This window comes from Giraffa tippelskirchi, chromosome 3, assembly GCF_054371585.1.
Source record: "Giraffa tippelskirchi isolate mGirTip1 chromosome 3, T2T-mGirTip1v1.2.pri, whole genome shotgun sequence".
NCBI lineage: Eukaryota > Metazoa > Chordata > Mammalia > Artiodactyla > Giraffidae > Giraffa > Giraffa tippelskirchi.
In genome coordinates this window covers 183,407,140-183,429,742 of record NC_137277.1, presented here as the reverse complement: position 1 = coordinate 183,429,742, position 22,603 = coordinate 183,407,140, and the positions used below count along the sequence as shown (strand labels likewise).

The 22,603-nt window shown below is 42.2% G+C and overlaps 1 protein-coding gene across 4 annotated transcripts in view; it reads left to right on the top strand.

Moving 5' to 3' along the window:
* CEP85 (centrosomal protein 85) overlaps window positions 1–22,603 on the top strand; it is a 36,565-nt gene that overhangs the window by 9,245 nt on the left and 4,717 nt on the right. For 2 of the 4 annotated variants that reach the window (XM_081586460.1, XM_081586461.1), the window contains exons 3-11: window positions 52–204; window positions 8,160–8,848; window positions 9,686–9,819; window positions 10,223–10,340; window positions 11,610–11,795; window positions 18,234–18,386; window positions 18,599–18,753; window positions 19,824–19,938; window positions 20,864–20,914. In XM_081586460.1, coding sequence (XP_081442586.1) covers window positions 52–204; window positions 8,160–8,848; window positions 9,686–9,819; window positions 10,223–10,340; window positions 11,610–11,795; window positions 18,234–18,386; window positions 18,599–18,753; window positions 19,824–19,938; window positions 20,864–20,914 — 1,754 coding nt within the window. Of the gene's footprint in view, window positions 1–51; window positions 205–8,159; window positions 8,849–9,151; window positions 9,590–9,659; window positions 9,820–10,222; window positions 10,341–11,609; window positions 11,796–18,233; window positions 18,387–18,598; window positions 18,754–19,823; window positions 19,939–20,863; window positions 20,915–22,603 lie in introns of those variants that run through there. The other 2 variants (XM_081586462.1, XM_081586463.1) reach the window with 2 other exon arrangements.

Genomic DNA, 22,603 nt, shown 5'->3' with positions numbered 1-22,603 from the left:
GAATTACATGAGCTGATTCACACTAACAGTGGGAAATGCCGGTTGTTTCAGGTTCCAGCGTGATTCAGAAGGGCAGTTCCCTGGCGACTGAATGGCAGACCCCAGTTATCTCAGAGGCCTTTCGGAGCCGCTTCAGTCGTTGTTCAAGTGTAGCCGACAGTGGGGACACAGCCATTGGCACATCATGCTCGGACATCGCAGAGGGTAAGTTTGAATTAATGATTTGATTACCAAAATATGTTGTCATTTTCAAATTGTATTGCAGGTGTATTATCATTTCCACAATATTCATAAGTCAATTTACTCAGAGTCTGCTTGATTCTTCCTATGCTTTGCTCGTCACAACTGGTCCCTTCCTCTCAACTTCTGCTGTTTGTCCTGCCTGAACAACTTCCTAATAGATTTCTTGGCATCAGGTCTTTCCCTCTCCTGCCAGATTAATCTTCTTAAAATCCTGATTTCATAGTTTCCCTTTCCTGCAAATCCTCAACTGTTTCTGTTACTTGGAGGATAAAGGTCAGAGTCTTCAATTCTGTGATCTGTCCCTATCCCATTCAAGCATTTTTTTTTTAATTTTGTTTATTTATTTTTGGCTGTGCTGGGTCTTCGTTGCTACATGGGCTTTGCTCTAGTTGTGGTGAGCAGGACTTACTCTCTAGTTGCGGTGCATGGGCTTCTCATTGCAGTATCTTCCCTTGTTGGAGAGTGTGCCCTAGGATGTGCCAGCTTCAGTAGTTGCAGCGTGTGGGCTCAGTAGTTGTGGCTCCAGGGCTCTAGAGCACAAGCTCAGTAGTTGTGGGCACACGTGAGTAGTTGCTCAGTGGCATGTGGAATCTTCCTGGACCAGGGATTGAATCCTTGTCTCCTGCATTGGCAGGTGTATTCTTTACCACTGAGCCACCAGGGAAGCCCCAGACATATTTCTTACTGTCCACAGGTATGTTGTCTTAACTATGATATGAAAGCACAAAACTTTTTTTTTTTTTTATACCTGAGCTCTTTCCTCGGAGAAGGCAATGGCAACCCACTCCAGTACTCTTGCCTGGAAAATCCCATGGAAGGAGGAGCCTGATAGGCTGCAGTTTATGGGATCACGAAGAGTCAGAGACGACTAAGCAACTTCACTTTCACTTTTCACTTGCATGCATTGGAGAAGGAAATGGCAACCCACTCCAGTGTTCTTGCCTGGAGAATCCCAGGGACGGCGGAGCCTGATGGGCTGCCGTCTATGGGGTTGCACAGAGTCGGGCACGACTGAAGCGACTTAGCAGCAGCAGCAGAGCTCTTTCCTTCTTTAATCTGGACCCATTTGTGCTATTCTCATCTTCTCTTGCCCCTCCCAGCTATATTAATCTTACTTTTCATGATTTAGTGAAGTGTCTTGACCAAACTTTTCACATCCCTTTCTCCCATTACTGATCTTCCTTTTTGCAATCTTATACTTTATTTTTTCTGCCACTTGTTTTTGCACTTAAGTAATAGCTGTTCCCCCCAACTAAAATAAATAAATTTATAAAAAAATAAAAAATAAATAAACATAAAATTTTTCTTTGCTAAAAAAAAAGTAATAGCTGTTAGGCTGCTTTGTAAATAATATATCCCAATAAAAAATTAAAAGAAAAAACAGCAAAAAGCTGTAAGGTTGTACTTTACAAGAGTTTTTTGTTTCTTTTCATTTAGATGGTGGGTTCCTAGTAGGACAGAAAATCTAGTGATAATAATTAACTACTGTTTATCAAATACTTTATGATGAATACTGTGCTAAATTTTTTTTCATTAATACCATTAAGAACTCTATGCATTTTGTTTTTTAAGCGCTGGGTCTTGGTTGTGGCACTTGAGATCTTTAGTTGTGACATATGAGATCTAGTTCCCTGACCAGAGATCGAACTCTGGCCCCCTGCAATGGGAGCATGGAGTCTTAATCACTGAATCAACAGGGAAGTCCCAAGAGATATTTTATTTCCAATATACAAAGGAGAAAGCTGAATTTCAAAGTGATTAAATGAGCTGATTAAAGCCATAAAACTAATTACTTTGGTACTTTATCAGATGTCACACCCACTTGGATGGCTATAATCAAAAAGATAATAATAAGTGTTGGTGGGAATGTAGAGAAACTGGAGCCTGTACATTGCTGGTGGGAATGTAAAATGTTGCAGCTGCTTTGGAAAGCTGTTTGGCAGTTCTTTAAAAGGTTAAACGTAGAGTTGCATCATGGCTCAGCAAATCTACTCCTGGGTATATATACTCAAGAGAAGATGAAAACATACATCCACACAAAAACTTGTACACAAATGTTCATAGCAGCATTGGTTAGTAATAATAACCAAAAAATGGAAACAACCCAGTGTTTGTCACTTAACAAATAGATGAATAAAATGTGGTATATCATATCATAGAATACTATGGAGCAATAAAAAGAAATGAAGTATGAATACACTCCACAAACTGGATGAACTTTAAAAAATCCATGCTAAGTAAAAAAAGCCAGACACAAAAGACCACATATTATATGATTCCATTTGTATGAAGTGTCTAAAATAGGCCAATTTATATAGAGATAGAAAGGAGATTTAGTGATTACCTAAGGCTATGAAGTTAGAGTAGATGCAGCATGACCTCTAGAGGGTAAAAAGGTTTCTTTTGGGGATGATGAAAATGTTCTAAATTTGATTGTAGTGATGGTCACATAATTCTGTGAATATGCTAAAAAACCATTGAATTGTGTGTTTCAAGTGGGTGATAATTGTATGGTATGTGAACTATTATCAGTAAAGCTGATTTAAAAAAAAAAAAGAAATGTTTGGGAAAAAATCTTCTATTTTGAAGAATAAAATACTAGTACTGACTCCTGGGCACCTGGCATTTGATTTGATAGCTATGTGTATATGGGCACAGTGTCAGTAAATATTGAGTAAATGGAATAATAGATTTTAATAGACAGGACTTTAAAAATCACTTAATCCAGTTCTTTTTTGAAAATGAGTAACAAAAATTCCACACAGGGTTATGTAACTTGCCTAATGTCACACAGCTAATTATCAGATTCCAGTCTCCCCCCTGTACTATTCTTTCCATCACTTGTGTAATCAGAAGTGTTACTGTCAACATACTTGGGACTTGTTAAGGTTTTGTCTACATGGGCAGTCATAGGATCTTTTTCATTTTGACTAAATAATAGAGCTTTAAAAAATCAAACAATTGTCTAGATTTTTCCCCCTGTTGAATTGACTGGCTGTATCTCATCCAGTCAAATTGTTACACAGATTGTGTGTAACTCTGCATGCTTTTTATATCTTTGGGGAAATATATATTTATATTTCCTTCCTAGTGCATTTTTATTTTTAATTTTTTTGTCTGAGTGTGTGGCTTGTTACCACAGTTGATCTCAGTTACCCAACCAGAGATCAAACCTGGGTCCCAGAGGTGAAAGCTCAGGGTCTTAACCACTGGACCACCAGTGAATTGCCAGTCATGTGTTCTTTTTTAAATTATAGTAGTCTTGACATGGTGGCCAAAGCCACTGGTCTAGAAGTTTCTTTTAAAAGGATCTAAGGTTTCTTTTCTGCCATGTTATATACTGTGGTCTTAATTTTATTTTTTGCTCATTTTGTTCATGACTGTATCTTGGTTTATTTGGAACCCAGTTGACAAGAACATTTGTGACTGGTATAAAATATAGTTCATTAGGTGTTCTTTTTTTCTATTTTAAAATTTTTTTATTTTATAGTGGAGTGCAGTTGATTTACAATGTTGTGTAAATTTCAGGTGTACGGCAAAGTAATTCAGTTATATTTACACATATATCTATTCTTTTTCATATTCATTTCCCATTTAGATTATTACAAAATATTGCGTAGAGAACCCTGTGCTATACAGTAGGTCCTTGTTGATTACAATAGTATGTTAATCCCTAAATCCTAATTTTTCCTTCCCCTTCACCTTTCCCGTTTGGTAACCATAAATTCATTCTCTAAGTCTGTGAATCTATTTTCTGTTTGTAAATAAGTTTATTTGTATCATTTTTTTAGGTTCCGCATATAAGTGATACCATATGATATATTTGTCTTTGTCTGACCCAGTATGATAATCTCTAGGTCCATTCATGTTACTGCAAATGGCATTATTTCATTTTTCTTTCTTTTCTTTTTTATGGTTAAGTAATACTCCCATTGACTATATGTACCACATCTTTATCCGTTCATTTGCTGATGGACATTTAGGGTTTTTTGTTTTGTTTTGCTTTTCCTGGTCATGCTGTGCAACTTGTGTGATCTTAGTTCCCCAACCCAGGATTGAACCCAGGCCTCTGCAGTGAAAGCATGGAGTCCTAACCATTGAACTGCCCGGGAATTCCCCATTTAGGTTTTTGATTCTACCCCTCACTAAGGTGTTTTACCTTGAAGACTTTCAAGGGACAGGATAGAGGTAGATACCTGAGAGCTCAGAAGTCTTTCAGTTTTTTGATAAAGACTGAAATCATCACTGGCTTATTTCAGACTACCATACTTCATAAACCAGTAAGGGATATAGGCAGAAGTGCTCAAAATTTAGCAATAGCTAAGTCTACCCCTTATTAAGAAAGGACAGTTGCTAGAAAGAATGAATTGCTTTTGGTGGGGGGTGGGAGTTGAGGGGCAGGGAGTATGTTTGAGGAAAGGAGAGATTTAGAGATATATCCTTGAAGTGATATATCCAAAAACCCAGTGATTTGGTGAATTGTAAACTTTTCTAAATGACATAGTTCAGTTCAGTCACTCAGTCATGTCCGACTTTCTGCAACCCCAGAAACTGCGGCACGCCAGGCCTCCCTATCCATCACCAACTCTCGGAGTTGGCCTGAACTCATGTCCATTGAGTCGGTAATGCCATCCAACCATCTCATCCTCTGTCGCCCCCTTCTTCTCCTGCTCTGAATCTTTCCCAGCATCAGGGTCTTTTCAAATGAGTCAGCTCTTCGCATCAGGTGCCCAAAGGATTGGAGTTTCAGCTTCAACATCAGTCCTTCCAATGAACACCCAGGCCTGATCTCCTTTAGGATGGACTGGTTGGATCTCCTTGCAGCCCAAGGGACTCTCAAGAGTCTTCTACAGTACCACAGTTCAAAAGCATCAATTCTTCTGTGCTCAGCCTTCTTTATAGTCCAACTCTCACATCCATACATGACCACTGGAAAAACCATAGCCTTGACTAGACGGACCTTTGTTGACAAAGTAATGTCTCTGCTTTTCAATAGGCTGTTTAAGTTGGTCATAACTTTCCTTCCAAGGAGTAAGTGTCTTTTAATTTTATGGCTGCAATCACCATCTGCAGTGATTTTGGAGCCCCAAAAAATAAAGTCAGCCACTGTTCCCCATCTATCTGCCATGAAGTGATGGGACTGGATGCCATGATCTTAGTTTTCTGAATGTTGAGCTTTAACCCAACTTTTTCACTCTCCTCTTTCACTTTCATCAAGAGGCTCTTTAGTTCCTCTTCACTTTCTGCCATAAGGGTGGTGTCATCTGCATATCTGAGGTTATTGGTAGTTCTCCTGGCAATCTTGATTCCAGCTTGTGCTTCATCCAGCCTAGCGTTTCTCATGATGTACTCTGCATATAAGTTAAATAAGCAGGCTGACAATATACAGCCTTGACGTACTCCTTTTCCTATTTGGAACCAATCTGTTGTTCCATGTCCAGTTCTAACTGTTGCTTCCTGACCTCTTTTTTCTCAAGAGGCAGGTCGGGTGGTCTGGTATTCCCATCTCTTGAAGGATTTTCCACAGTTCATTGTGATCCACAGTCAAAGGCTTTGGCATAGTCAATAAAGCAGAAACAGATGTTTTTCTGGAACTCTCTTGCTTTTTCAATGATCCAGTGGATGTTGGCAATTCGATCTCTGGTTCCTCTGCCTTTTCTAAAACCAGCTTGAACATCTGGAAGTTCATGGTTCACATATTGCTGAAGCCTGGCTTGGAGAATTTTGAGCATTACTTTACTAGCATGTGAGATGATTGCAATTGTGTGGTAGTTTGAGCATTCTTTGGCATTGCCTTTCTTTGGGATTAGAATGAAACTGACCTTTTCTAGTCCTGTGGCCACTGCTGAGTTTTCCAAATAGGCTGACATATTGAGTGCAGCACTTTCACAGCATCATCTTTTAGGATTTGAAATAGCTCATATTCAAAAATCACATATCTCATATGCTAAATTTGAATAGCCTTTGAAAATTATAGAAGATAGTGACCCTTTTGAAAATGTGTTGCTCTTTGGTTTCAAAATGCTCTAAAACAGAAGCCAGACTTTAATGTAATTTGATATTTTATAGTACTTTCTCAGAATCACACAATTTCCTCAATGTAAATAGATAAACCTAGTAGATAAATGACAAGTGCTAACAGACCTCATTTTATCATCCATAGATGGACCACACTCACCAGCAAATTAGAGAAACAATATTCTTTTGGGCAGTTGGTACCTTTCTTCTTGACTTAGGTTTTGGCATTACTACTTTGGGCATTATGGGCTCAAAACTGAATTTGGTGAGTTGTGAGCGAGAGTGGTGCCGCGCACGGAGAATGGAAGGAGGTGTTGCCGAGTTCAGCATAGTAGCAGCCCTCATAACCAAAATCTTCGTGTCTTCTGTTCCATAATTATATTTGGAGAGTGGGGACCCTTGATGAGAGAATATTATGGTGTCATTATGGAAGATTTCAAGTAGAGAGCTTTCTGTTCTTAGAATCTTCATCACCACCAGTCTACCTTAACCCTGTTGACTAGTTCTGTATTTAAGTTTTGGAACATCAAAAACGGTGTCCTTTGACTCTTGAAATGTCCTTCTTTCTTGGTCCTGAGAAGCTGATGCATGTCATCAAAAATTACTGGTTGTTTTGCTTCTTGTTTGTTTTTACTGTGGTATTTTATATATCCCCATGATCATCTGAGTAGAGGAAATTAGCTACTCTGCATACATTATAAGGGATAATTTGGCTTGCTTGTTTTTAAAGAACTGCTTACAAACCCATATAAGAAGATGATAGCAGATCTATACCCGTTTAATTCTGAAAAGGTTAGTATCTGTCCTCATTAGCTGAGTGTGTTCTGTGTTAGTTGATGGAAAATGAAACAAATTGGAGATCTGTTCTTCTCCACGGTAGATGTTGCTTAATTTGAAAAAGAATATTGGACATAGTTGAAAAAGGAAGACATTTCTATTCCTTGTCTCCCTCACTCAGTTTCCTGCCTGCTGAAGGTAACAGGTATGTTTCCTCATATTTCTGCCTTGTACTTTGCTTGTAGCCCACTGCCCTGTGTTAGTTCTGTGACCTTGTAGTCCTCTTCACAGTAGCACTTGAAAGTTGGAAATGGTAAAAATGTGAACCTTCTGCAGCAGAGCCAATCAGAGAGTTGTCTCCCAAAACTAGGCAGGAGCTAAAGGAAACATAAATCCAGTCTCAAGGAAAGTGAAAAATCACAGTTATATACAAACAAGGGGGTAAATAAAAGGCAAAGTAAAAAATAGAGGATTTCAGTGTTTACCAGTTGAGAGTGCTCACTGTGCTAGAATGAAACCTGAGAGTTGCTAAGAATAACTTCACATATCCTGGCAGTCAGGTCTGGCGTGTGGAAGAGAAAGCAGAATCCTGATTCAGATGCGCTGCTCCCTGCCCCAGATACAAAGCAGCACTCTCCAGTTTGCCTTATTCTTTGGATAGTTTAGATTCATTGTTCACCTTTGCTGTGGAGCTTTTGGAGAGCAAAGAGGATTCAGGCAGCCCTTGGAAAAGACATTTTTATTAGATTGGATTATAGCTTAGAGTCGCCCAGCTCTTGGAAGAGTAGGACCTAATCCAGTTCCCTTAAGTAAGTGATTTTTTTTTTTTAAGTTCCGTTTTCAGCTTTGTTGACTGGCAGGATTTTTTTTATTCAAATACAAAGAACAGAGTATAAATTAAAAGTGAAGCCAATGTTACCTTTCTTTGGTTTGCCTTGGGAATGGCATTTGAGATCCTAGAACACACATCTCCCATTTAGGCTGCTATATTTTTCTGCCTAATAACTTGTAACAGTGCCCTCTCTGCCTGGTCTCAGGCAGAGAATGTCTGGCATAGCAGCCAAACTCAAAAAAAGCTTGCTGCTTCGATTTTAACTTACGGAAGACTATTCTCTCCACAGATTTTTGCAGTTCAAGTAGCAGCCCTTCTTTCCAGCCCATCAAAAGCCACGTAACCATTCCAACAGCCCATGTGATACCTTCTACTTTGGGGACCTCTCCTGCCAAGCCGAATTCTGCTGCCAGACCCTCTTCCAAACTTCCTTTGTCAGGGTTGGCTGAAAGTGTGGGGATGACAAGAAATGGAGACCTCAGTTCAATGAAACGTTCTCCAGGCCTTTCTAGAGATTTCATGTATCTTTGTGGTGCTGCTGGAGAAAATGGGGTTGAGCAGTCCTGGTTTCCAGCAGTGGGCCATGAAAGAGAAGAAGAGGCGAGAAAGTTTGATGTTCCCAATATGGAGTCTACCCTCAATCAGTCAGCAATGCTGGAGACACTTTATTCAGATCCCCACTACCGAGTCTACTTCCACAACCCAAGAACCGACACAAACAAGGAGCTATACAAGGGGTTGCCTGAGACCAAGAAGGCACCAGGCAGCGGGGCAGTATGTGAGCGGAATGGACCGCACCCTGGCGGCAGTGGGGTTCTTCCTCTGGGACTCCAGCCTGCTCCTGGGCTCTCCAAGCCTCTACCTTCTCAGGTGTGGCAGCCGAATCCTGACCCTTGGCATTCCCGCGAGCGATCTTATGAGCTCAGCACTTGTCGGCAGCAGCTGGAGTTGATCCGTTTACAGATGGAGCAAATGCAGGTAGAGGCCTTTCTTTCCTTGGACTTTGAGTTTCTGTGCTAATCTTAGAACTATATAGGGGTTTTTTTTCTTATATGTTTTGACTCCAAAGAAAGTGTTTGTAAAAAGTAGGGAAGATGTTTGTAGATAGGAATGAAATCTTGTGAATGTCATCAAATCTGTTGGTTCTAAATACCAGATAGGTTCTCCAAAGCAGTGGGTTACAAAGGGAAACCCAGAAGTAGGACACTAGCACTGATTGTGTGTGTATATGCTTACATAACAGTCACTGGGCTAGGTACTTGAACATACAGAATCTTATTTGATCCTTACAGCACTCTGATGAGATAAATGTAGAAATTTACCAGGTTCTTAGAATAAGTAATCTGTCCAGGGTCACAGAGCTGGTTTAAGTGGCAGAGCTCTAGGGTTCAAAAACTATCTTTTAGTCCCATATTCTTTCCACTGTACTACTTTTGTGTTTTTTTGTTTTGTTTTGTTTTTTGAAAGTTCTTGTACTTCTTAAGAGTGGAGAGAAAGGAAGCAGGACATATTCTCCTTTCCTGGTTGGTGAGGGCATCTTAGCTCCTGATTTGCTTTTGTTCCAGATAATGAAAGATAAACTGACCTTTTCTTAGAAACTAGAGCCTTTCTGAGCAGGGAGTGTCCAGTTGGCAGAAGTCTGTCAGGCAGGTTCTTTCCAGTCATGCATCAGAGCTAAAATTATTTCATAAACAGTGGGCCTTCTCAAACTGAGCCAAAGTGAGTCTTGACTGCAGACACAGCTGGGTGCTTCATAGGTGCTTTCAGGTGCCTATAGGTTAACATTAAGTCCCACTGGGCCTGCTTGTCTTCCAGCTTCAGAATGGAGCCGTCTGCCACCATCCTGCTGGTTTTTCTCCTTCATTGCCCACGTTAGACCCAGCACAATGGATCAGCATCTTGAACAGTAATGAACACCTTCTGAAGGAAAAGGAGCTCCTTATTGACAAGTAAGGGGGCAAGGGGCCATAGGGCCAGCCTCTGCTCTCCCAGCCCCCACTGATGACATCTCCCCAAGGGCAGTGCATCCTCCTCTGTTTAGACCCCTGCTTTGCCTCATGATAAGTAGCCTAGTCCTGTGGGTGAATAATATGATAGGTTTGTTGCATATCTCTGCAGGGGCTGTGAGGAATGCCTAGAGGAGGCAGCTGGTTCTTTGCAGTTGATCTTTCTTCATTTCTCCTCAGTCAGTTTTCTCATTTGCATTTCCTCCTTCAGGAAATAGCACTACCCAAGAATCCAAGGTCTTTGTTTACAAAGTGTGGTTTTTACCTGTTTAAGGAAAGTTGGGGCTTATATTGCAAGTGGGTTTGTGTCAGGACCCTGGGCCTCATTCTGTTCTGACTTTTGCAGGCAGAGGAAACATATCTCTCAGCTGGAGCAGAAGGTGCGAGAGAGTGAACTGCAAGTCCACAGTGCTCTTTTAGGCCACCCTGCCCCCTTTGGGGATGTCTGCTTGCTGAGGCTGCAGGTAAGCTCTGGCAGCCAGGATGGCATTCTGCTTGTCATAACTTAGTATCTTCCCTGTGCTTGGCACTGGTAGGTATCCAGGAGATAGAAAATGGACCAAGTGAAGTAAGGTAAACATTCTAATTATAAAGCATCTCCTGTTCTGCTCTTGAGGGGGCAGAAAAGGCCTGAGGATGGAATCAAGTGGAAGTCCAGGTGCCTTGATATCAGGACATACTTTGGAGAAAAGGAAGGCAGAGCAAGGTTCCTAGTAAGGTCCTAGAATTGAGTGATGTTCTGAGAAGTCTTGATATACCGGCCCTGGCCAAATGAAAAGAGAAGCAGAGGTAGTATGGGATTTAGAGCCATTCGCATTTTTATTCTTCCATGTCTAGGAGCAACTGAGGGAAAACTATGCTCTCTACTTAGGTCAATAGCTCTGAAAGATGTTGGCCAAGCTTCTTCTGCAATTTGGGTTTTTGAGTGAAGAGTATTAGACAGACTATAGTACTGTACTGGCTTTTCCACCTAGTGGGCTTCTTAAGACAGTGTCCCATCTTGAAGAATCAGAATGTTAGTGTGAGAATGGCATTACATAAAATATATCTCAGTCTTCTCATTTACTGATGAGAAAATTGAGGCCCAAGAAGGAGGAAGAATTTGCTTTAAGTCGTACAAAGAATGAGTGGAGGAGAACCAGGCCTTGAGCCCAGGTCTGCTGATATACTGTCCTGTATTCCTTTGTTACATGACTGGTCCTTGAATACTGCTTTAAGCCAGTGGTTCTGAAATTTGAGTGTGCATCTGAATCACCTGGAGGGCTTGTTAAAACACAGATTATTAAGACCTATCCCAAGAGTTTCTGATTCACTGGGCCTGGGAGTTGGACTTAAGAATTTGCCTTTCTAACAAGTTCAAAGGTAATGCTGAAGCTGTTAGTCCTGAAAGTGAAAGTGAAAGTCGCTCAGTTGTGTCCAACTCTTTGTGACTCCATGGACTATACAGTCCATGAAATTCTCTAGGCCAGAATACTGGAGTTGGTAGCCTTTCCCTTCTCCAGGAGATCTTCCCAACCCAGGGATCAAACCCAGGTCTCCCACATTGCAGGTGGATTCTTTACCAACTGAGCTATCAAGAAAGCCCCTGTTAGTCCTAGGACTACACTTTGAGAAGCACTGCTTGAAGAAATTCTTAGAGAGATGATATTTGACCACAAAGTATGCTAGGTATAAGTAAAGTACATGGGACTCTCAGGGTAAGGAACAGTTACATATTGTGAATCTTTCTGCAGGAATTGCAGCGAGAGAACACTTTCTTACGTGCACAGTTTGCACAAAAGACAGAAGCCTTGAGCAAAGAAAAGATCGAGCTTGAAAAGAAACTCTCTGCTTCAGAAGTTGAAGTCCAGCTCCTGAGAGAGTCACTCAGAGTGGCACTGCAGAAGCATTCGGAGGAAGGGAAGAAACAGGAAGAAAGGGTGAGCTAAGGAGCTGATAGCTTTCCAATTCACAAAAGAATTGGCAGTCAGCCCTTTCCTGCCAAACTGTTCTTGGAACCTGGAGGAGACAGTTGGGTGAGACACCCTACATTGGCTTCTCATGCAGGACTGGTTTGTTTGAAATGGAACCCTTCATATCTGCTTCATCTCCACAAAACTATCACAGACAGGGAAAGCTGTATAATCTCTCACTGTCCCTGGTTGTGATGGGGAACCAGCTGGCCTAGGTGAAAAACCAGTCTGACCAATCATACCAGATGGTACTGTTGCAAGATGTACCTGTGGTACATCATTCAGCGTGATTTCTTCTCACTTCTACCTCAAAAGGAGATGAAGCATCCCACATATGCAGCTATTTTGGGAGTTCTTACATTTTTGCCAGTGCTCTTAGAATTGCCTCAGGTTGAGATTGATTATCATAAAAAGAGCTAAATCTTCTGGTTCTGTTCACCGGTTGCTCTAATATAGATATTTTTGGGGGACCAGTTTAATAATGTTTAGCTCTGGATCACTTGCATCAAAGTCAGCTAAAGCAGTGCTTCTTAAACTTTAATGTGTTTAAGAATCATTTGGAGATCTTGATGAAAATACAGATCCAGATTCAGTAGTTTTGGAAGGGGAGGCAGCCCTGGGATTCTGCATTTCTGACAATCTTACCAGGTGATGTTGGTGTCATTGGTACAGCATAGACTTAGAGGCTTGTTTAAAAAACAAGAAAAAAACCTTTTAATCACAGTAATACATGTGTCTAAGTTAAATAACCAACATGTTATCAAATATCAACATGTTGATAATAAAAATTAGTGATTCTCTGCCCAGCCCCACTCTACAGAATTAGCTGTCCTCAACTCTTTTCTTTATCCTGATACATACGTCTGTATTTCTGAATAGCATTCTCTTACTTACTGCATTTTTTTGCTGTTTTTGTTTCATGAATGCAATATCTTTTCTCTGATGATATTGATTATGCCTTTTGGAATATCTACATCTGCTTATAGTGTTTCTTTCAGGTCTTATTTTGTTTTTGTGTCTTTCATGTTAGAGGATTGATGATCCTTGAATGAAAGAGTGCTCATATTTAAGAATATAGTATTTTAAAATTGCATGGAAGCTCTGGGTTCATGGAAGTTGCCTGGTGGGCTTCCCTATGGGATGATCAGATTTAGTCTTCCCTTTTCACTTGGGAACCCTTAAATGTCAATATCTGACATCTCATCTTACTCTCTCTAGAAAAGAATCTTCAGCCTGCTGCCTGGTGGGGAGGCTGGGGACAGGAATGCTTTTGGCCTATGGGTTCTCAACACTGAAGGAAATTTGGTTTAAAGTCCCATAGTTCTACGCATAGATTCTTATTTATGCTTATTTTCAACCCAGTGCTTCATTCTCTGTCTCTCTCTGCCCTGAGCTGGGCTCTCTCTGATTTGATTTCTCCACAAAGAATAAATCTCCAGTCACCTTTTAGGAAAACCTAGGGTGAGAATGATATCCAGCTAACCTGAATTTAGACTTCCAGTGAATTCCCCTATTTTTCAGGTTTATGGCTGATACCTACCTGCCTCAGGTATCTTGTGTTTCAAGTACAGGGATTCTTGTGGGTTGTGAAGGGCACATTGTCTTCCAAGTTGTCTGTGACTCCTACTGCATATTATAACTCCTCTGCTCCAAATCATTTGTCCCTCCCATTCCCTTTCATCTCCTGAAAACATCTTGAACTATCTTATATACTTCTTTTTATTTGTTTTTGGGGGGCTGTGCTGCATCTTTGTTGCTGCATGGGCTTTTCTCAAGTTGTGGTGAGCAGGAGCTACACTCTAGTTGTGGTGCGGCTTCTTATTGTCTTCTCTTGTTGTGAAGCACAGCCTCCAGAGCGTGCAGGCTTCAGTAGTTGTGGCTCTGGGGCTCTAGAGCATGGATTCAGTAGTTGTGGCTCTGGGGCTTAGTTGCTCCACAGCACATGGAATCTTCCAGACCCGGGATCAAACCCATGTCTCTTTCAGTGGCAGGCAGATTCTTTGCCACTGAACCGTCAGGGAAGCCCCTATCTTGTATACTTTTGTCTCCTCTGTTGCCTTTTAAGAACTGGTATTTTATTTTATGCCTGTCATTCTAGAAATATTTTGGAAGGGAGAAAAAACAAACATCTCTGACTAGCTTACCATTTTTTTAATTAAGAGTTGGCCATCAGCATTTTCAGTAAGCTTCCCACATGATTCTGATGCATATTAAGATGTGAGAATCTGGGGAATCACATGGAGCTTGAAGGGTACAGATTGTACCTGGGGTAAAGCTTTTAACTTATTTTCAGGGATCCTTCTTAGTACTGTGTTGTCTTTGGATCAAATTAGGTCTGAGCCTCGTTGGCATCAATAAATCTGCCTTTTTCTCTGCTTTATCTCCAGCTTCCTTTTTCATAAGCCAAAGAAAAGCCCATAATAGTAAAGAAAAGTTTCTGTTTAGCGAATCTTAATTGATTGCCTGCTTAGTGCCAAGCATTTTGCTGTGTGTTGGGGATTTGATAAAAGCAAAATGGACACAGCCCCTCCTCTCAAGGAGTTTACAGTCTCATTACCCCTTCCAGATGATTGCTTAGCTTTATATCATATGTAGTGTTTAGAGAAGAATGCATTACCTGTCTCATCAGAACAGACCGGGTGGGCTGTATGTGTACTAACTGTGTGGTTATATATACTTTTGCAATTCAGTTCTGATGCAAACCACTCAGAGTTACCATCAGACCCCACAAATTTAAAGGACACGGTCCCCCAAAAGACTATGCTTATTTATTATTTCAGATGCCAACTGCAAGTTTTGGGTTCCCTAGACTGCCTGTATTTCTGACCAACTGGCTATAAATCCAGGGGTTCTCATGACCCCTTCAGGTTCAGTAATTCCACAGATGACAGTTTTGTTATACAAATCATGATCAGCCAAGTGAAGAGACAAATAGGATGAGGTCTGGGAAAGTCCTAAAAGCAGGGCTTCCATACCTTTTCCCTCTTGGAATTAGAACCTGTCATCCTCCCAGCACATGCATGTGTTCATCAACTAGGAAGCTCCATTGAGCTTTGGTGTCCACAGTTTTTAATTGGGATTTTACTATGTAGGCATGATTGAATTCAAATCTCCTGTCTTTGTCCCCTCTTCACAGGAAGTTGGGTTCATCTCTATTGGTTTTTGTAGTGATCAGTTCCTATTCTGAGTCATCTAATTAGCATAAATGCATTTATAGTGCGCTCTGGTCCACTGAGCAATATTGCATAGGAACCTGGAATGTTAGGTCCATGAGTCAAGGCAAACTGGAAGTGGTCAAACAGGAGATGGCAAGCGTGAACATTGACATTTTAGGAATCAGCGAACTAAAATGGACTGGAATGGGTGAATTTAACTCAGATGACTACTGTGGGCAGGAATCCCTTAGAAGAAGTGGACTAGCCATCAGGTCAACAAAAGAGTCCGAAATGCAGTACTTGGATGCAATCTCAAAAATGACAGAATGATCTCTGTTCATTTCGAAGGCAAACCGTTCAATATCACGGTAATCCAAGTCTACGCCCCGACCAGAAACACTGAAGAAGCTGAAGTTGAACAGTTCCATGAAGACCTACAAGACCTTTTAGAACTAACACCCCAAAAAGATGTCCTTTTCATTATAGAGGACTGGAATGCAAAAGTAGGAAGTCAAGAAACACCTGGAGTAACAGGCAAATTTTGCCTTGGAGTACAGAATGAAGCAGGGCAAAGGCTAATAGAGTTTTGCCAAGAGAATGTACTGGTCATAGCAAACACCCTCTTCCAACAACACAAGAGAAGACTCTACACATGGACATCACCAGATGGCCAACACCGAAATCAGATTGATTATATTCTTTGCAGCCAAGGATGGAGAAGCTCTATACAGTCAGCAAAAACGAGACCAGGAGCAGATTGTGGCTCAGATCATGAACTCCTTATTGCCAAATTCAGACTTAAATCGAAGAAAGTGGAGAAAACCACTAAACCATTCAGGTATGACCTAAATCAAATCCCTTACGATTATACAGTGGAAGTGAGAAATAGATTTAAGGGACTAGATCTGATAGAGTGCCTGATGAACTATGAATGGAGGTTCGTGACATTGTACAGGAGACAGGAATCAAAACCATCCCCATGGAAAAGAAATGCAAAAAAGCAAAATGGCTGTCTGAGAGGCCTTGCAAATAGCTGTGAAAAGAAGAGAAGCGAAAAGCAAAGGAGAAAAGGAAAGATATATCCATTTGAATGCAGAGTTCCAAAGAATAGCAAGGAGAGATAAGAAAGCCTTCTTCAGCGGTCAGTGCAAAGAAATAGAGGAAAACAACAGAATGGGAAAGACTAGAGATCTCTTTAAGAAAATCAGAGATACCAAGGGAACATTTCATGCACAGATGGGCTCAATAAAGGACAGAAATGGTATGGACCTGACAGAAGCAGAAGATATTAAGAAGAGGCGGCAAGAATACACAGAAAAACTGTACAAAAAAGATCTTCACGACCCAGTTAATCACGATGGTGTGATCACTCACCTAGAGCCGGACATCCTGGAATGTGAAGTGAAGTGGCCCTTAGGAAGCAACAGTACGAACAAAGCTAGTGGAGGTGATGGAATTCCAGTTGAGCTATTTCAAATCCTAAAAGATGACGCTGTGAAAGTGCTGCACTCAATATGTCAGCACATTTGGAAAACGCAGCAGTGGCCACAGGACTAGAAAAGGTCCGTTTTCATTCCAATCCCAAAGAAAAGCAATGCCAAAGAATGCTCAAACTACCGCACAATTGCACTCATCTCATCTGCTAGTAAAGTAATGCTCAAAATTCTCCAAGCCAGGCTTCAGCAATACATGAACCGTTAACTTCCAGATGTTCAAGCTGGTTTTAGAAAAGGCAGACTAACCAGAGACCAAATTGCCAACATCTGCTGGATCATCAAAAAGCAAGAGAGTTCCAGAAAAACATCTGTTTCTGCTTTATTGACTATGCCAAAGCCTTTGACTGTGGATCACAATAAACTGTGGAAAATTCTGAAAGAGATGGGAATACCAGACCACCTGACCTGCCTCTTGAGAAATGTGTATGCAGGTCAGGAAGCAACAGTTAGAACTGGACATGGAACAACAGACTGGTTCCAGATAGGAAAAGGAGTACGTCAAGGCTGTATATTGTCACCCTGCTTATTTAACTTATATGCAGAGTACATCATGAGAAACGCTAGGCTGGATGAAGCACAAGCTGGAATCAAGATTGCTGGGAGAAGTATCAATAACCTCAGATATGCAGATGACACCACCCTTATGGCAGAAAGTGAAGAGGAACTAAAGAGCCTCTTGATGAAAGTGAAAGAGGAGAGTGAAAAAGTTGGGTTAAAGCTCAACATTCAAAAAACTAATATCATGGCATCTGGTCCCATCACTTCATGGCAGATAGATGGGGAAACAGTGGCTAACTTTATTTTGGGGGGCTCCAAAGTCACTGCAGATGGTGATTGCAGCCATGAAATTAAAAGACGCTTACTCCTTGGAAGGAAAGTTATGACCAACCTAGACAGCCTATTGAAAAGCAGAGACATCACTTTGTCAACAAAGGTCCGTCTAGTCAAGGCTATGGTTTTTCCAGTAGTCATGTATGGATGTGAGAGTTGGACTATAAAGAAAGCTGAGTGCAGAAGAATTGATGCTTTTGAACTGTGGTGTTGGAGAAGACTCTTGAGAGTCCCTTGGGCTGCAAGGAGATCCAACCAGTCCATCCTAAAGGAGATCAGTCCTGGGTGTTCATTGGAAAGACTGATGTTGAAGCTGAAACTCCAATCCTTTGGGCACCTGATGCGAAGAGCTGACTCATTTGAAAAGACCCTGATGCTGGAAGAGATTGAGGGCAGGAGGAGAAGGGGACGGCAGAGGATGAGATGGTTGGACAGCATCACTGACTCAATGGACATGAGTTTGGGTAGGCTCCGGGAGTTGGTGATGGACAGGGAGGCCTGGCGTGCTGCAGTTCATGGGGTCGCAAAGGGTCGGATATGACTGAGCGACTGAACTGAACTGGTCCACTGTGAATAACAAAGACACACCTATTATCTGGGATATTCTAAGAGTTTAGAAGTTACCTCCAGGAACTTGAACAAAGACCAGACAAATTCTTTATTATACAGTAGAGCTACCAGCTTTTGAAAACGGTCCAAGAAGCCCCTCTTCCTTGCCCTTGAATGGAAAGTTCTTGTGTGATAGCTCTGCATTTTATGTCCTAATCTCCAATGGCAAAATTTGTTCAACTTCCTGCCTTCGTGGTAGTAGAAAACATTTATAGTCCTAAGGTCAAAGACAGTGTTCACTTCAAAAAAAAAGTTAACGTTCAAGATGGTAGAGGGGTCAGTGGAGAAGGATTTTTAACATTTCTTTCCAATAGGTCAAGGGTCGTGATAAACATATTAATAATTTGAAAAAGAAATGTCAGAAGGAATCCGAGCAGAACCGGGAGAAGCAGCAGCGTATTGAGACCTTGGAGCGCTACCTGGCTGACCTGCCCACTCTGGAAGACCATCAGAAGCAGAGCCAGCAGGTAGCAGCAATGATCAAGCATACCTGGGGCAAGTTGGGGGTGGAGGTGGGGGCTTTCTCAACCTCTGCTGCATGCAGTGACCTTGTGGTGTCCTGAAAGGAAAATCCCAAAGGAGTCATGTCCAGACTCACATCACAACTGAACTGCAAATTTTTTGAAATACCCAAAGTCTTCCCTGCTTGTTGACCTAAACATGGAATCTTGTGTCTCAGCTTAAGGATTCTGAGTTGAAGAGCACAGAGCTGCAGGAGAGAGTGACTGAGCTGGAGAGTTTGCTGGAGGAGACCCAGGCAGCCTGCAGAGAAAAGGAGGTTCAACTGGAAAGCCTGAGACAGAGGGAAGCTGACTTCTCCTCCACTCGACATAGGTAAACACCCCTGAGGGGTTTAGAAAGAAGCAGAGAGCTAGTTTCTGGTCCTGGGTACCCTACTCACTACTTGTTTGACTTTGGGCAACTCACTTCTCTGAGCTTTGTTGTCTTTGGATTGTAAGTAATAGGAAAACTGTTTGTGAGCAGGGACTGTGTCTTTGAGATGGAATGTGGGTGGTATAGTGGTGCAGTGGGGTTTTCCACTGTCCTTTGGAAAGATCCGACCCAGTGCCTGGCATCATAATAGTATTGGATAATAATTCTTGAATATGTATGTGTTGAATGAGTGGGAGCACTTTATAAACTGGGAAGTGAGTATCTGTATTTGCAGAAGTAGATCCTGGTGCTGATGACTGAGGGTTATCCACATGGTAAATCTTGTGAAGGCTACCAGGAACATCTGTTACTTCTCCTTAGCCCTAGGGATTGCTCTCAGTTGCCACAGCAGGTTCTGAGAACAAAACAAGATGCTATAATGTACTCTCAGGGTGTCTTGGGAACTTCTTCCATATTAATAGCAGTTTCTGAAAATGTCGTGGCTGTGTTTCAACAGCCTCTTGGACTAAATCCAGTTTTTAATGGGATGGATTGGATTTCTCATCCCACATTCAACCACAGTAACCCTGTTGTTTATCTCAGCATATGGCCCATGATGAAAGTGATTGTGGTTAGGGGACAAAGTTGGGTCTGCCCCAGACTGGGTGTGCAAAGAAAAAAGGACTTTTTTGGGGGGGATTTCTAAAATTTCTCTAATGTATATGTGTGACTTTTATAATTTAAATACATGTGATGAATGTTTACTTTTAAATATCAAAACAAAGAATAAAGAAGCCTTGGGTAGGTAAAGAATTGCTGGCACATTGTACAGATGCTGACCTTTACGGAAGGGAACTAAGATAGACTGAGCAAGCAGCTTCTGTGTGGCACTCCCTACTTTAAACAGACCTAAGCAATTATCCCCAGCTATGGCTTGGAAGGACCTACTTGTCTTGCCCAGTAAATAGCAGTATCAGGAGTCAAAGCTACATCTCTGATTTAGAGTTCCTGAAGAGGCTACTGTCTTTCAGCCTGCAGGATAAGCAGTGTGTGGAAGATGCCAGTGGAGAAGGTCCAGCTCAACAAGGACAAGATCCCCAAGTGGAAATGGAGTCCTGGCAGAAGGAATGTGATTCCCTTCGAAAGGTGACTGAGGGTGTCCAGGCCATAAGGGGGTAGGCTTAGAGGAAGCAGAAGATTGGGTTTTGGTAGGGAACCATGAATTTCTGGCCCTGAGTCCCCTAGGATCTGTTACCCAGAGTTTTTCCTCTCTTTTCCTAGAACCCATCCCTGCATAATAAATTCACATTTTAGATAGCCATCCTTAGTACTGGCAAGCAAAGTTAGGGAAGGACATGCCTCTGAATATCCAGACTTAGATGTTCCAAAATGGTGCACTGAAGCTTGGTGCACTTCCTTCATGGCTCAGGCCCTCTACAGAACCTGTTGCGTTGAGCAGAGTTTTAGCCAGTGAGGTGGCCCTAATTCAGCATAGAAGAAGGAGCCCAGGACCTACCAGAGAGACTTGTTTGAAGGTCAGCAAAAAAGACCCAGCAAAAAAAACCCAGGTTCAGAGAGTACCTGGGGTCTCATAGGACAGGATCCTGGACCTGTTTAGGTTCCCTCCTTGAACAGTGGGATCAAAGCTATAAGTGAAAACTGTCACATCCCTGAACAGGACTGGCTTCGTTAAACTGAATTTTCAGTCACGTCCTTTACCAAAGAACCAGAAGGTACACTGGCTGTATATGAAGTTGATTCTACTGGCCAACGGTCATCAGGGTGAAGGTGTCTCTCTCCACCTGACTTCCCCATGGTAGTCATAGGTCCCTCCACATTGCATTCCTCTTTATTTAAACCTCTGTGACTGGAGCACAGGAATGTGAAGCTAAGTAGCCAGGATAGGGAGTCTATCCTGGTTTATATTTCTTGTTTTCACCCTGTTCTCACTGTTGATTGGCTGTAGCCAGTTGAGATAATAGTCAAACTGCAGATCCTAGTGCAGCCTTTTGCCCTCTGGCCCAACTATTAGCATGTGCTTACAGTCGTCGTTAATATCTTTGCCTTTCAGATTGTGGAGAGGCAACAGCAGAAGATCGATCAGTTGCACTCACAAGTACAGGTGAGCTGGAATCCTTGGGACATGATGGGCAGGACTTGATGGAATTTCTAGAATTCAACCAACCCTATTCTTTGCCTTGTGATTTGCTCGGTGTTAAGAGTACCAGCTTAGGGCTTCCCAGGTGGTGCTAGTGGTAAAGAACCTGCCTGCCGGTGCAGGAGATACAAGAGACACAGGTTCGATTCCTGGGTGAGGAAGATCCCCTGGAGGGGGCGTGGCAGCACACTCTAGGATTCTTGTCTGCAGAATCCCATGGACAGAGGAGCCTGGCAGGCTGTGGCCCATAGGGTCGCAAAGAGTCAGACACAATTGAAGCGACTTAGCACGCGTGCAGGAGTACAAGCATGAGACCAAATCAGTGGTTGTGGCCTACAGTCTTGTTGTGAGGGGGTTTCATTCAGCATAGTGCTGTGAGAGCACCCATGTTACCCTGGGGGAGCATAAAAGAGTCATTGAAAGTAGGGAGATCAAGGAAGGGTTTCTGGAGACCATGAGCCTTGAAGAAGGAGGAGGAGTTAGCCAGGCAGTGAGGAGGCTAGCATAGGATGGTATTGAAATTCTGATAGAAGGAACAGCGTGGGTAGGAACACGGAGACATGTGACAGCAGGGTTTACGCATGGAGCTGCAAGTCGTTTGCTCGTGCTGAATAAGGTGGCAGATGGGGAACTGGGCTATGGGAAGGCTTGGACTGTCCAGTGAAGTTAGCTTTTATTCTTTAGGTAGGTGATGGGAATCTACCGTAGCGTTTCCTTGGGGTGTGATGCAGTCAGGTTTGCACCTCAGACGTGTGTGTGGGAGAAGATGGGCAGCTGGAGAGAGCAAGGCTGGAGGGCAGTTCTGTTGCAGAAATTAAAGGTAACTCCTGGTTTCTATTGGGCCAGAGTGGGAGTGTCCTTAATTGGGTTCTCCAAGAAATCCTAGGTACAGGTTCTCTTTGGATTCTAAATGAGGTTTTCGCACCAAAACAGGTGAAATGCACTTCTACCGAGGAAGAGCTAAAAGCTCAGTCCTACCATTGCCATCATGTGGGTCTATTTAGTTCACAGATTTCAAGTCCTCTAAAAAGATAGTCAAGCCTAGTGAGTGTTTACATCCATTTATTTTATTACTATTATTATTATTTTGATCTCACTGTGCAGCTTGCAGGATCTTAGTTCTCTGTCAGAGATTGAACGTGGGCCCTTGGCAGTGAAAGCAGGGAGTCCTAACCACTGGACAGTCAGGGAATTCCCTGCATCCATTTAAAATCCCAGGATTTTAGTAGTTTTTAATGGATCTCAAAGTATGTTTCCTGGAACTCTTGACAACATTTTATTTATTTATTTTTAAAATATTTATTTTTGGCTGTGCTAGCTCTTTGTTGCTTTGAGAGGGCCTTCCCTAGTTGCAGCAACTGGTTGCCCCCTCTCTAGTTGCAGTGTACAGGCTTCTCATTGCAGTGGCCCCTCTGGTTGCAGAGCACAGGCTCTAGGGTGCGCAGGCTGCAGTAGCTGTGGCACAGGGGCTTGTTCACCTGCCCCAAGGCATGTGGGATCTTCCTGGACCAGGGATTGAACCAGTGTCCCCGGCATTGCAAGGTGGATTCTTAACCACTGGACTACCAGGGAAGCCCTCCACAACATTTCAAATGTATATTTACCCATGATGAGACTTCTCAGACAAATTAAAATGTCAGGTAAATTTAGTGG